Genomic DNA, 13,218 nt, shown 5'->3' with positions numbered 1-13,218 from the left:
ATTATCCCAAATCTTGTATTTCACATCTTTAAACAAAACTGACTTAAATTTAATGAGAAAAATTATAACAAATAATTTAGCCAACTAAAAATATGACAAACCCTTTCTTAAATAATTCTTGGGTCAAAAAGAATACCAAAACCACACACAATTAGAAGCAATCTAGAAAATAACACGGACATCTTAATATCAAAATCTGGAGGAGGGGGGGTCCAGAATTAAGTTTTAGTCAAGAGTAAATTCAAAACCAAAATGGTTGCAGGAGAGTGCCCGAAAGGGTAAGTAGAAAGACACAGAGTTCATTTCCTCTCACACATACACACCAAAATCCCAACTATTTGCAGAATAACCACTGATGAAAAAGATGCAGAACCTACCAGAAAAGGTCTTCTACAACTAAACATATAAGAACTGCAACAAGACAGGTAGAGGGGCAGATTTATGGTGCAGTCAAGACCAATACCACCCCGACCCCAGGAGGGAGGGCAATGTACAAACAGGAGAATAATTACAATTGCAGAAGTTCTCTCCAAGAAACAAGGGGTCTGAGCACCACACCAGGCTCTCCAGCCCAGGGCTCCTGCGCCAGGAAACAAGCTTCTAAAATATTTGACTTTGAAAGTCAGCAGGACTTGCTGTCAGGAGACACAGAGGGCTGTGGGACATAGCAACTCCACTCTTAAAGGGTGCTCACAAAATCTCACATGCTCCAAGACCCAGGCCAGAAGGGGTCATCTGAAGGCAGCCTGGCGCAGACCTAACTGCTGATCTTGGAGAGTTTCCCAGAGAGACAGGAGGCAAAGGAGATCACCCTGGGGACATAACTGGGGCCAGCCATTTGGGGAGCTCATTCTACCATGAGGACACTGGTGCTGGCAAGTGCCATGGCGAATCCTTCCTCTAGCTTCTTAGCCCCAGGACACAACCCTACCCCCACCCAACAGCCTGAAGCATCAGTTCTGGGATGCCTGAGGCCAAGCAACTAACACGGTCCCAACCACCAATAGGCAGGCTGTCCTAAGATCCCCTGAACTGACACTCAACCCAGACATGGTCATGCCAACCTGAAGGCCCAGAGTGTGGCCCCACATACCAGTGTGCAGGCATTAAACCCAGGACTCCCAGGGCCCTGCACGCAAAGAACCTAAGACCTAACTCCACCAACCAGTAGGTGGCAAGTCAGCACTTTCATTTTTTTTTTTTTATCATTTTAAATTTAAAATTATACTAAAGGTAGAAATTATTTATCGCACAGAAGTATGGATTTTTTTTAAAGTAGAAAAACATTGCTCCAAAATGTATGCTTTTAACTGTAAAAGTTAAAATCACTTAAGTTTAAAGTAGCATTATTTTATAAAAGTGAATAAATAAATATAGTTAGTAAAAATGCCATCTTCCTTGAGTAGTAGAATTTGAAAACTATATTCACTATCTTCTCAGGAATAAATATGCCTTTATATTTTACTTATAAGGAGTACCCAAAATACAAATACAATTACACTTAATTAATTGTCCTTTATGCCTCTAAAATATTATGTTAGCATTATGCTTACAAGTTAAATAGGGAAAATACAAGATTCTTTACTTATTTGGGTATTATTTTGAATGATTTTCAACTACGGTAATTTTTAAAGTTATACGAAGCTTTAAGATCAATAAAAGTTTCTTAGAAATATGACATTCAGGGAGTTCCCGTCGTGGCGCAGTGGTTAACGAATCCGACTAGGAACCATGAGGTTGCAGGTTCGGTCCCTGCCCTTGCTCAGTGGGTTAAACGATCCGGCGTTGCCGTGAGCTGTGGTGTAGGTTGCAGACGAGACTCGGATCCCGCGTTGCTGTGGCTCTGGCGTAGGCCGGTGGCTACAGCTCCGATTCAACCCCTAGCCTGGGAACCTCCATATGCCACGGGAGCGGCCCAAGAAATAGCAACAACAACAACAAAAAAAAAAAAAAAAGAAAAAGAAATATGACATTCAATGATTAGTAGCCATACACAAAAGTCACAAAAAATGTGAAATAGATTTTATCAAGAATGTTCCTATCACTATTCATACAAAGCAATATAACCATTGAATCCTTCAGCAAATATATATATGAACAGATATGCACATATATATAAGAACAGATCATTTAAATTAGATTAGCTAAAACATTTTCAAAGTTTCAAAAAATGTTTACAACTAAACTAGATACTATGCAACCTAATCTTCCTATAGTTATTATATTATTAGTGAATCTGACTAAAGCTTTATGCGATGTATGTGATGTAATTATCTAGAGTATACAGTTTCCTATTTTCCATATAAATAATAGCAATTGGGAACATCTTCAAGTCTTCAAAGCTTCAGTTTTCAGAAATAACGTCTGATAGAGTACCACCATATTCATACTTTATAACAAGTGAGAACATTTATTTGAAACAGATAATTATAGTATCTCATGCCTTAGCTGTTAATAGCTTTTCAATCTTTAACATCAATGATTGAGACCTCAGAGAAACTCTAACTTGCAATATGCAATATATCTGTTTTCCTATATATCTCCTCTCCTCGACCCCCAATGTAAGTGGGGATTTTCATATGCCAGAAAAAAAAAAAAACCTATTTTCTTTCACAAAAAAATTACTATCATTAGATAAAATACTTAACTTTATATTTCCATTTTAAATGACCAATATTAAGTTTATACAATTATATTATTATCCACTGAAATAATATTTGACTATATGACCCCTAAGACATAGTAACCCTAAGTTGTATATTTATTTAAGTACTAAGTGCAAAGCCTATAAATGAGACTATAAACCTAATATTTTTGCTGGTATGACACCAGAGTTTAAAAAAAAACCTGTCTCATGAGAAAAATAGAGAAAAACAATGAAACAAAAAGCTGGTTCTTTAAAAACATCAACAAAACTGACAAACCTCTAATAGGACCCACAAAAATAAAGATAAGATATAAATGATGATTATCAGGAATGAAATAGGAGAGATTACTACAGACCTTGCAGACATCAAAAGGATAGTAAGGGAATACAATGAACAACTTTACACTCATATTTGAAAATTTAGAAGAAATGCATCAATTCTGAAAAAGCACAAACTATTGTAACTCACTCAAGGTGAAATAGATCATTTGAATAGCCCTGAAACTATTAAAGAAATTTAATTTCTAATTTAGAAGACTACCAAATGAGAAATCTCCAGGCCCAGATAACTTCCTTAGAGGATTTTACCATAATTTAAGAACGAAAACAAATCTACATAAGTTCTTCCAGAAAATAAGAGGAGGGACTATTTTTAACTCATTTTATGAGGTCAGTATTACTATGATATGACAGAGCCAGATATAGTACAAACAAAAAAGAAAACTATAGCTCAATATACCTCCTGAATATAAATACAAAAATTCTTAACAAAATATGAGCATTTATACACAATGACCGAGTGGAGTTTCTTTCATTGATTAAAAAAGACTGGTTCAATATTCAAAAACTGATCAATATAAAATAATGGGCCATATTGACAGGCTAAAGAAGAAAAATCACATGATCGGATCAACTGATACAGAAAGAGCATGCATCAAAATTTAATACCAGTCAGAACAAAAACTCTGGGCAAACTAGCAAAAAAAGAAAACTTCAGCTAGATTTAAAAATTTATAGAAAACTGGAGTTCCTATCAAGGCTCAGTGGTTAACGAATCCGACCAGGAACCATGAGGTTGCGGGTTCGATCCCTGGCCCTGCTCAGTGGGTTAAGGATCTGGTGTTGCCATGAGCTGTGGTGTAGGTCGCAGACGCGGCTCGGATCCCATGTTGCTGTGGCTGTGGTGTAGGCCAGCGGCTACAGGTCCGATTAGACCCCTAGCCTGGGAACCTCCATATGCCGCGGGAGCAGCCCTAGAAAAGGCAAAAAAGACCAAAAAGAAAAATTTTTAGAAAACTACAACTAACATCATACTGCATGGTGAACTATAAAGGAGTATCACAAGGCTTGGTGATGGAAGAATTCTGCATCTTGGTTGTGGGGACATTTACAAGAATCTACAAATGTAATAAAATGGCACAGAATTATGTATCCACATTGTGCCAATGTCAAACCCTGGCTTTGATATTCTAGTGCAGTGATGTAAGATACAACCATTAGAGGAAACTTGGTGAAGAGAACATTGAACCTTTCTGCACCTTCTATAATGCTTTAACTTTTTAGGAATCTAATCAAAATAAAAGTTAAAAAGAGACTGCTTTACGTATTTCTCTTCTGGATGAACTGACTTTATTAAAAACATGATTTTAAGCAGCATACATAATAAATCTTCAGTAGTATTCAATGTGGATGAAATCAAGCTTATTTATTATATTGTAAAGGGCTTGCTTTTACAAGGATAATTTTGTTCACCAACAAAGCAAAACTTGGTTTATTTCAAATCTTGCATATGTATCTGAATCTCAGGAATAAGAAAAACGAAAAGAACACTGAAAGTGTTTGAAAACATTAGTAATTTTAAAAATTTCTACCCTACTGGCAGGAGGGATAAATTAGGAATTTAGGATTCACATATACACAGTACTGGGAATTCCCTTCGTGGCTCAGTGGTTAATGAACCTGACTAGGATCCATGAGGTTAGTTATAGGTTCGATCCCTGGCCTCACCCATTGGGTTAAGGATCCGGCTTTGCCATGGGCTGCAGTATAGGTTGCAGATGTGGCTCGGATCTGGCATTGCTGTGGCTGTGGCATAGGCCGGCAGCTGTAGCTCCAATTCAACCCCTAGCCTGGGAACTTCCATATGCCACAGATGCAGCCCTGAAAAGAAAAAAACAAAAAACAAAACAAAAAAAAAAACCATATACACAGTACTACATATACAATAATCAACAAAGACCTACTATATAACATAGGGAACTCTACTCAACATTCTGTATTAACCTACATGGGAAAGGAATCGGAAAAAGAATGGATATATGTATATGTATCACTGAATCACTTTGCTGTACACCTGAGGCTAACACAACATTGTAAGTCAACTATACTTCACTATAAAATAAAAATCAAATAACAAAAAAGGTGTATCCGCACAGATATAAATAAATAAACAAGAAACTTACTTCTATCCTATAGTCACGATACCTGCATGCCCTCTACACTGAGAAAGAAAGTGGTCTTACCGTAATTAAATTGACTGTTGGACTTTTCGCAGTTAATGATGTTAAACCTATAAGCAACGCCTGGTCGCATTCCACTGACTTCAAAGTAAAACCACTGATGATAGTGATTGCTATTTATATCTGAGTTCAGAATAAGGTCGTATTCATTTCTGAAAACAGAAAATAGAGAAATCTGGTGAAAAGTAAGAAAATATCTGTGTATGTACAAAATGGGAAAGTTTTTAATCACTTACTTTCTAATTTGAATTACTTTGCGCAGATTCCCAGATTCAAATTTGGAGTTAAATTTTAAAATGTCTCCTTCTTCTGGAATGGGATAGCTAAATCAAATTTTAAAATACGAAAAAATAAAATACAATGCATTTAAACAGGTGAGCAAAAAAATTAACAAATAAAACTACACTAGAGATTAAAAATACACCATTATTACGACCTCACCCTCCTCATTACTGTTAAACAAAAGAACAAAAGCGACACACGCAAAACATAAACTTTGGCTAATATTCACGGACAGGTAAGAAATTATGAATAAGGTAGATTTGTTTTTCATTTGACATTATTTCAAATTCAGTCATTAGCTCTGACATAGCTTTACCCTTAACTCATTAACAAAAATCTTTCCAAAATGGTTTCTTTCCTCCAAATAAGACCAGTAAAATGTGAAATTTACCCCAAAAAAATTAGAGTGTGAGGGAGAGGGGAAACCTATCTGAGGGCTGATTAAATTTCTTCTTTGAGGAGACAAATGACTACACAGTAGTCACATTCATCATTTGTAACTTTCATTTATTTACTTATATTTAAATCACAAAATGCCATGGTATCATTTAGTGATAATCCTAAATTGGAAATGACACTAAAACATGACCGGTCACAAACAAATGGCTCCAAAGGTCAGGCAAGTAACGTAAAGGACTGAAGCAGTTCGCAAGCAGTAAGAGACAAGAGAGAAAGGGTGGACTATGGAAAATCAGCAAATACATGTTCCTTCTAAAGGAGATGGTAATTTGTTGTCCTGAGGAAATGAGGCTCAAAATTATTTTTTTCCTTTTTTGGCCATCCCTTGGCATATGGAGTTCCCAGGCCAGGAATGATCAGATCCCAGCTGCAGTTGCTACCCAAGCTGCAGCGGCAGCAACACAGGATCCTTAATCCACTCTGCCCAGCTGGGGATGGAATCTGAGTCCCAGCACTTGAAAGACGCCACCAATTCCGTTGCACCATGGCGGGAACTCCTGAAGGCTCAATATTACAGGACAAAATTGCAGCATTCATGTGAAAGTTCCCTGGTATCTCAGTAGATTAAGGACCTGACATTGTCACTGCTGTAGCTCAGGTCACTGCTATGGTGTGGGTTCAATCCCTGGCCCGGGAACCTCTGCATGTCATGGGCACAGCCAAAAAGGAAAAGAAAAGAAAAGAAAACAAATCTCCACTCTCTTAGGAAAAAAAGAAAAGAAATCCCCACTCTCTTAAGTGGAGGTAATTTCAGTTTTTAAAAATCAAAGCATCAGTTTGTGATATTTACCTTATAAAGCCCATTAGAAGTTCACCTAAGAATAAATAAAAGCTTCTGATCTATTCAGTTTAAGTAAATAAACATGACTGACATTACCATTACATCACTGCTAAAAGATGAAAACATAGTGAGGTGGAAGTTAACTAAGTATTTCTGTCTTTTAAAAGTAATCCTGAAATTTTACGGTAAAAATAAAACCCATAAAAGTAAAACGAACAAAAAAGACAGACTTACTTTGGGTTATCTAAGTCATATACCACACGATCAATGATATCACTCTGATGTATTAGCCTCTCGATATCTTGGGCAATTTTTGTCCTGAAATCATAAAAGAGAAGTTTGACCAAAATTCACTATCATATGCCAAGGCACGACTTTCTCCAAAATAAGTTTCAGATTAAAAAAGTATAAAATGATAAAACTTCCTAAAAGTTATCATTCCGTTAGGGATTTTGTATACAAAAAATGTCCATAAATACCAAGGCAAAAAATCAGTATTTTAAAAATCTGACTTCTTGGAGTTCCCGTCGTGATGAAGCAGAAATAAATCTAACTAGGAACCATGAGGTTGCGGGTTCGATCCCTGGCCTCACTCAGTGAGCTAAGGATCCGGCGATGCCGTGAGCTGTGGCATAGATCACAGACATGGCTTGGATCTGGCATTGCTGTGGCTGTGGTATAGGCTGGCAGCTGTAGCTCTGATTCGACCCCTAGCCTGGGAACACATGCCATGAGTGTGGCCCTAAATAGACAAAAAGACAAAAAAAATTAAAATAAAAATAAATGAAACAAACTTTTAAAAAGCTATTAATAAGACTATACTTTCAGGGATCATTTTCTACAGATTGTAAAAAGCTATTAATTATAACAATAAACAAACCCAAAATTTGTATCACCCAGAGCTTCAACAATGGAAGATGTATTATACCAAAAAATACAAGTGTTCGAGCATGGTGAATGACTAAATACATCCATTGGTCAAAATAATTTATTAAATATTAAGGTTGACATATATCACAAATGTGCAAAAGATTAATACTTTAAAAGTTTGGAGTATTTTTTTAAGAAAATTAGTATTAAAGGGCTGATACAGTAGCTCAGTTCTACAGCAGTGTTTGGAAATTGAAACAGGGTTTAAAAAAAAAAAGCATAGCTTGGAGTTCCCATCGTGGCCCAGTGGAAATGAATCTGACTACGAATCATGAGGTTGCAGGTTCGATCCCTGGCCTCGATCAGTGGGTTAAGGATCCGGTGTTGCCGTGAGCTGTGGTATAGGTCACAGAGTGGCTCAGATCTGGCATTGCTATGGCTGTGCTGTAGGCGGCTACAGCTCTGATTAGACCCCCTAGCCTGGGAACCTCCATATGCCACGGGTACAGCCCTAAAAAGACAAAAAACAAAACAAAACAAAACAAAACAAAAACACAGGTTAATAGATGCAAACTATTGCTTTTGGAATGGATAAGCAATGAGATTCTGCTGTATAGTACTGGCAACCATATCTAGCCACTTGTGATAGAGCATGATGTGAGAAAAAGAACAATATTATGGGTCACTTTGTATGTATGACTGGGTCACTTTGCTGTACAGTAGAAAATTAACAGAACATTGTAAACCAGCTATCATGGAAAAAATGAAAATCATTTAAAAAATAAAATAAGTTAAAAAGTTAAAAAGAAAAAAAGCACAGAAACCCACAGGGCCAGTAGGTGATACAACTGAGGGGCTGGCTGGGTGGTGCGGTGGAAAATTGGGGAACACAGGCTGTGTAAAGTCAACTGAATTCTGCAGAGGAGAAAGTGGAGGTGAAGGCTGTCATACCGGTTTTTCAAGAAACACCAGAAACCTGGATTCTAGGTGGAATGTGTCAAGTGTTAAACGTTGGCAATCAATTAAAAAACAAAAGCAAACCTCTACGAGTGAGGCCAAAATCCAAGTGGAATATGGCCTATAGGCCACTGGTTATTTTGGGGGATATAACTCCCCATTTATATTAGGCTTCGATTAAACCTAAAACTCATACTGGAGGGAAATTCTGCCCTGCCCTCAGCCGTCATTAAGAAAGAGGAAAGAAAACCAGTCCTTCACTCCTCCATGCATTTGTGTTGAGCAGCGCAACTTTCACAAAAGGATATCAACCCTTCTTTCCTTGACCTCAGGTGCCTATTAAACGGCATGACTCTCCAGTCGAAACAAAACAATAATTATCTTCCACGTAAGATAAACTTACTGACATTTGTCATAAGAAGCTTGGCAAAGAGGAAAGTAATGCGTGCAAGGCAGTCTGAAAAACGTGCAGCCCCTTCAGCCCACTAAATCCCCAAAAGGTCACATGATGTATGGCCAAAAGCAACTGTACTTTCCCGTTAGGTTTCAAAAAATACAGAATGACATCATGAGAAAGAGTTCAGTACACCTCACTGCTGTGTATACTTTACTATGAGGATATTATGGAAGACGCTGGTCATGATGTAGGTATCCTCTGCGAATTCAGAGAAGAGATGCTGCTGCTGCTTTTTTCTTTTGGTCTTTTTGCCATTTCTTGGGCCGCTCCCTCGGCATATGGAGGTTCCCAAGCTAGGGGTCCAATTGGAGCTGTAGCCACCAGCCTATGCCAGAGCCACAGCAACGCGGGATCTGAGCCGCGTCTGCAACCTACACCACAGCTCACGGCAACACCAGATCCTTAACCCACTGAGCAGGGCCAGGGATCGAACCCGCAACCTCATGGTTCCTAGTTGGATTCGTTAACCACTGAGCCACGACGGGAACTCCGAAGAGATGCTTCTTGAGCGTGCTATAACCACGTATGTATGATCACTACGTATGCATGATTAACAGGACAGGCTCATGACCTTGACCAGGGTGATTCCTGGCTCTGCCATTTACCACCAGTGTAACCTTGGATAAGTTAACTCAAGAATCCTAAGTTGCAGCATACTCTTCCGTGAAATAAGAGAAATAACAGCAATGGCCTCACAGAGCTGTTACATCATGAAACAGCATACCAAGTGCTTTTTACTTATTTCTGTGCCTGGCCCATAAAAAACACTCGATGTTGGAGCTCCTCCCGTTGTGGCTCAGTGGGTTAAGGACCCGACCAGTATCTATAAGGATGCAGGTTTGATTTCTGGCCTCACTTAGAGGCCTAAGGATCCTGCGTTGCTGTGGCCATGGTGTAGGCCAGAAGCTGTAGCTCCAATTTGACCCCTAGCCTGGTTACTTCCATATGCCGCAGGTGCAGCCCTAAAAAGAAAACAAACAAAAAACACTCAATACAGGTTATCTACTACTCTTGCTCCTATTAATACTATAGGAGAGAATATATATAATACTTAAAAATTATGTAATAATACATGTATGTTATGCAATAATATATAATTAAACTATGTAATAATATAGAAGCTATATACTAGATAATACTTTAGTGTAGCTTATATATTAATAATTACTATTATTACTAATACTACTTTCAGAAGAAGCTGAGCCACTCTAAATACGACATAAAGAAGTCCAAGGCTTTGCTTTCCTTATTTTGTTTTTGCCACAGTTCCTTCACCTACTTTTTCATTTTAAATTTCTGAATAGGTAATGTATCAACATAGCACAAAAATCAAACACTACATAAAAGTGTAAAAATGAAGACTCTCACTTTCAACACAACTCACATCCCCATTTGTCTGGTTAACTATTTCATTACTTACCCTCCATAGTACCTTGATTATTTTATTTAATAATACATCTTATAGCTCTTTCCATCAGTGTACGGAGATCTTTTTGTTTTTTTAATCACTGCAAAGTATTCATAGAAGGGATATACCACAATTTATTTAACTAGTCTCTGATCAATGGGCATTTCAGTTGCTTCCGATCTCAAAACAATGCTGTAATGAAAAACTCTGAACATAGACGTGTGAACTAAATATATGTACAAATATACACAGATGTGTGAACTACATATGTGTACATATACATCAGATATTTATAATAAATTCTCACATGTGGGACTGGTGTGTCAAGGGAATTTAATTTTGATAGTCTCTGTTAGATGGCCCTCTGCAAGAGATATCATCAATTGACAATCCCAGCATTAATGTATGTGAAAGCCTGTTTCTCCAAAGCTTCATCAACAGAAGGTACTGTCAAACTTCCACAGTTTTTTCTTTTTCAGGGCCATATTTGCCCTGAAAAAGAAAAAAATTTATGTATATATGTATATATATATATATATATATATATATATATATATATAATTTTTATATACTACATACATATATTAATATATACACTATAATATATAGGGAAGTTCCCAGGCTAGGGGTTGAATTGGGGCTGCAGCCTATACCACAGCCACAGCAATGCCAGCTCTGAGCCACATATGTGACCTATGCCTCAGCTTGCAGCAACACCAGATCCTTAACCTACCAAGTGAGGCTAGAGATTGAACCCACGTCCTCATGGACACTAGTTGGGTTCTTAATCCGCTGAGCCACAACGGGAACTCCCAAACTTACACATTTTGGCCAATCTGATATGCAGAAAACGCCATCTCTGTACACTTTAATGTGCATTGCTCTTATTCAGAATGAGGCTGAACATATTTCTGGTTTACACAGAAGAGGAACTCTGCAACTCACCTTTGCACACCATAAGGCCTTTCTAAAATAGGCTCTTTGAATGGAGGGGGAATGTGACCAAAATAATCAGGATAAGCCACCTCTGAATATTCTGGGACAGACTTGGTGCTTTTCACGATCTCTATATAAAGATCTGAGTCGTGGAGTGTTGGTCCATCCGAGATGTCCACGGATGCTTGTTCCACGGATGAAGTAGACTCCGTGTCTTCATCATCCTCGGTTTCGACTCCGGTGCAGCACAGCTTGCCTAGCTGAACTGTTCTTCCCTCAAACAGAACATTCCCACAAGCAGCCACGTGTGGACACGCATTAGTGCATGGAAGGAGAGTGACCGGAAGACTGTAATCCTTCTTCGCTCCTGCAGTACAACCTGGGGCCATGTGAGAAGGAATATTCTGCAACGTGATTCGGTCCAAGGCCTTCACAATATCATTGCTTAAGCCATGGGCTGATGAAATAGTTCTGCTTTGATCACCTAGCTGCTGCTGTAACATCCTGTCGTTGTCTTTGATGTCTTCTTTGGCCAGGTCCACACAGGCAGGGTTCCTATTATCTTCATCTCCTTTAGAAGACACAGTTGCCTTCTTTCCAACGCCTTTTCTTAAACTGCCTGAATTCCCAGATGTTTCCTCTCCTGCCGTGGGAACAACAATGGGACCGCGTACTTTCCCCTCAAATACAAAAGGCTTCGGCTCTTTGGAGATTAAATCATAGTCCTTTGAAAAGTAAAAACAAAAGTTTAGACTTTTATATGTTGATATTAATATGTATTACCAAAATTGAGATGATAGTCACTGTATATGACGACTCGGAAAACTAACATTTGAACATTTTAAAGATGGGTAAAACTGGGTATGTTTTAATTTTGCTCATGAAAAACAAAATGTTTAACTACAACTAAATTCATTACACTTATCTTACTTTTTCTGTTAGAAAAATAATGCCTATACATAACAGAGATACGGGAAATTGTAGAAAAGTATAAAGATGTTAAAATCATCTAAAACCCAGAGTTCCCAGGTGGTGAGCAAGTTAAGGATCTGGCATTGTCACTGCTGTGGCTTGGGTCACAGCTCTGGTGTGGGTTTGATCTCTGGCCCTAGAACCTCAAGGTGCTGTGAACACAGCCAAAAACAAAAAACAGAAACCCCATTAAAGGAAATAAAACAGCTAAATTGTTATTAACACAACAAATATTTAGAGTGTCTGTTTTGTGCCAAGCAGTGTTTCAGACACTTAGGACTCATCAGTTAAAAACAAAACAAAAGAATTCTTCCCTTTTGAGGCTTACATTCTTGTACAGAAGGAGAGGAGTAATAAACAAGAAGTAATAAACATAATATAAATATATTTTAGGGAACATTAGGAGGGTAAAGTGTTACAGCAAAGGAAGGGGAGAAGCAGGTAATGAGGATTGGGCGTGCTGGGTGGGGGCAATGCTGACACCATTGATCAGGATGAGATATAAGCAAGGATGGACTGCAGTGCACAGGCCTCTGAGTAGGAGAAGGTCCGTTGTGGTCAGAGAACAGCAAGGAGGTTAGGATGGATGGAACTTCTGAAGGAGCAAGATGAGTTCTAAGAGGCAAAAGGGCCAGATGCTGAAGGGCCTTGCAGGCTATTATAAGAATTCTGGTTCGGGGAGTTCCCGTTGTGGCTCAGCGGGTTAGGAACCTGACTAGTATCCATGAGGAGGCAGGTTCTACCCCTGGCCTCGCTCAGTGGGTCAAGGATCCCGCATGGCCATGAGCCGTGGTGTAGGTCTCAGATGCGGCTCTGATCATGTGTTGCTGTGGCTGTGGTGTAGGCTGGCAGCTGCAGCTCTGATTCAATCCTTAGCCTGGGAACCTCCATATACCACAGGTGCAGCCCTAAAATGACAAAAAAGAAAAA

The 13,218-nt window shown here is 38.5% G+C and overlaps 1 protein-coding gene across 7 annotated transcripts in view; it reads right to left on the bottom strand.

Annotated features, from left to right (window-relative positions):
• The window catches only part of AGTPBP1 (ATP/GTP binding carboxypeptidase 1), a 142,608-nt gene that overhangs the window by 50,219 nt on the left and 79,171 nt on the right, over positions 1–13,218 (bottom strand). For all 7 annotated transcript variants that reach the window (XM_021064641.2, XM_005656805.4, XM_005656806.4 and 4 more), the window contains 4 exons: positions 11,326–12,041; positions 6,923–7,006; positions 5,403–5,489; positions 5,170–5,318 (listed from right to left, as the gene is read on the bottom strand). In XM_021064641.2, coding sequence (XP_020920300.2) covers positions 5,170–5,318; positions 5,403–5,489; positions 6,923–7,006; positions 11,326–12,041 — 1,036 coding nt within the window. The remainder of the gene's footprint in view (positions 1–5,169; positions 5,319–5,402; positions 5,490–6,922; positions 7,007–11,325; positions 12,042–13,218) is intronic.

This window comes from Sus scrofa, chromosome 10, assembly GCF_054392235.1.
Source record: "Sus scrofa isolate SSC_HxYL_T2T_F1_AM1 chromosome 10, Sscrofa_HxYL_maternal_Yorkshire_Landrace_v2.0, whole genome shotgun sequence".
Classification (NCBI taxonomy): Eukaryota; Metazoa; Chordata; class Mammalia; order Artiodactyla; family Suidae; genus Sus; species Sus scrofa.
This window is presented reverse-complemented; position numbering and strand designations above follow the sequence as displayed.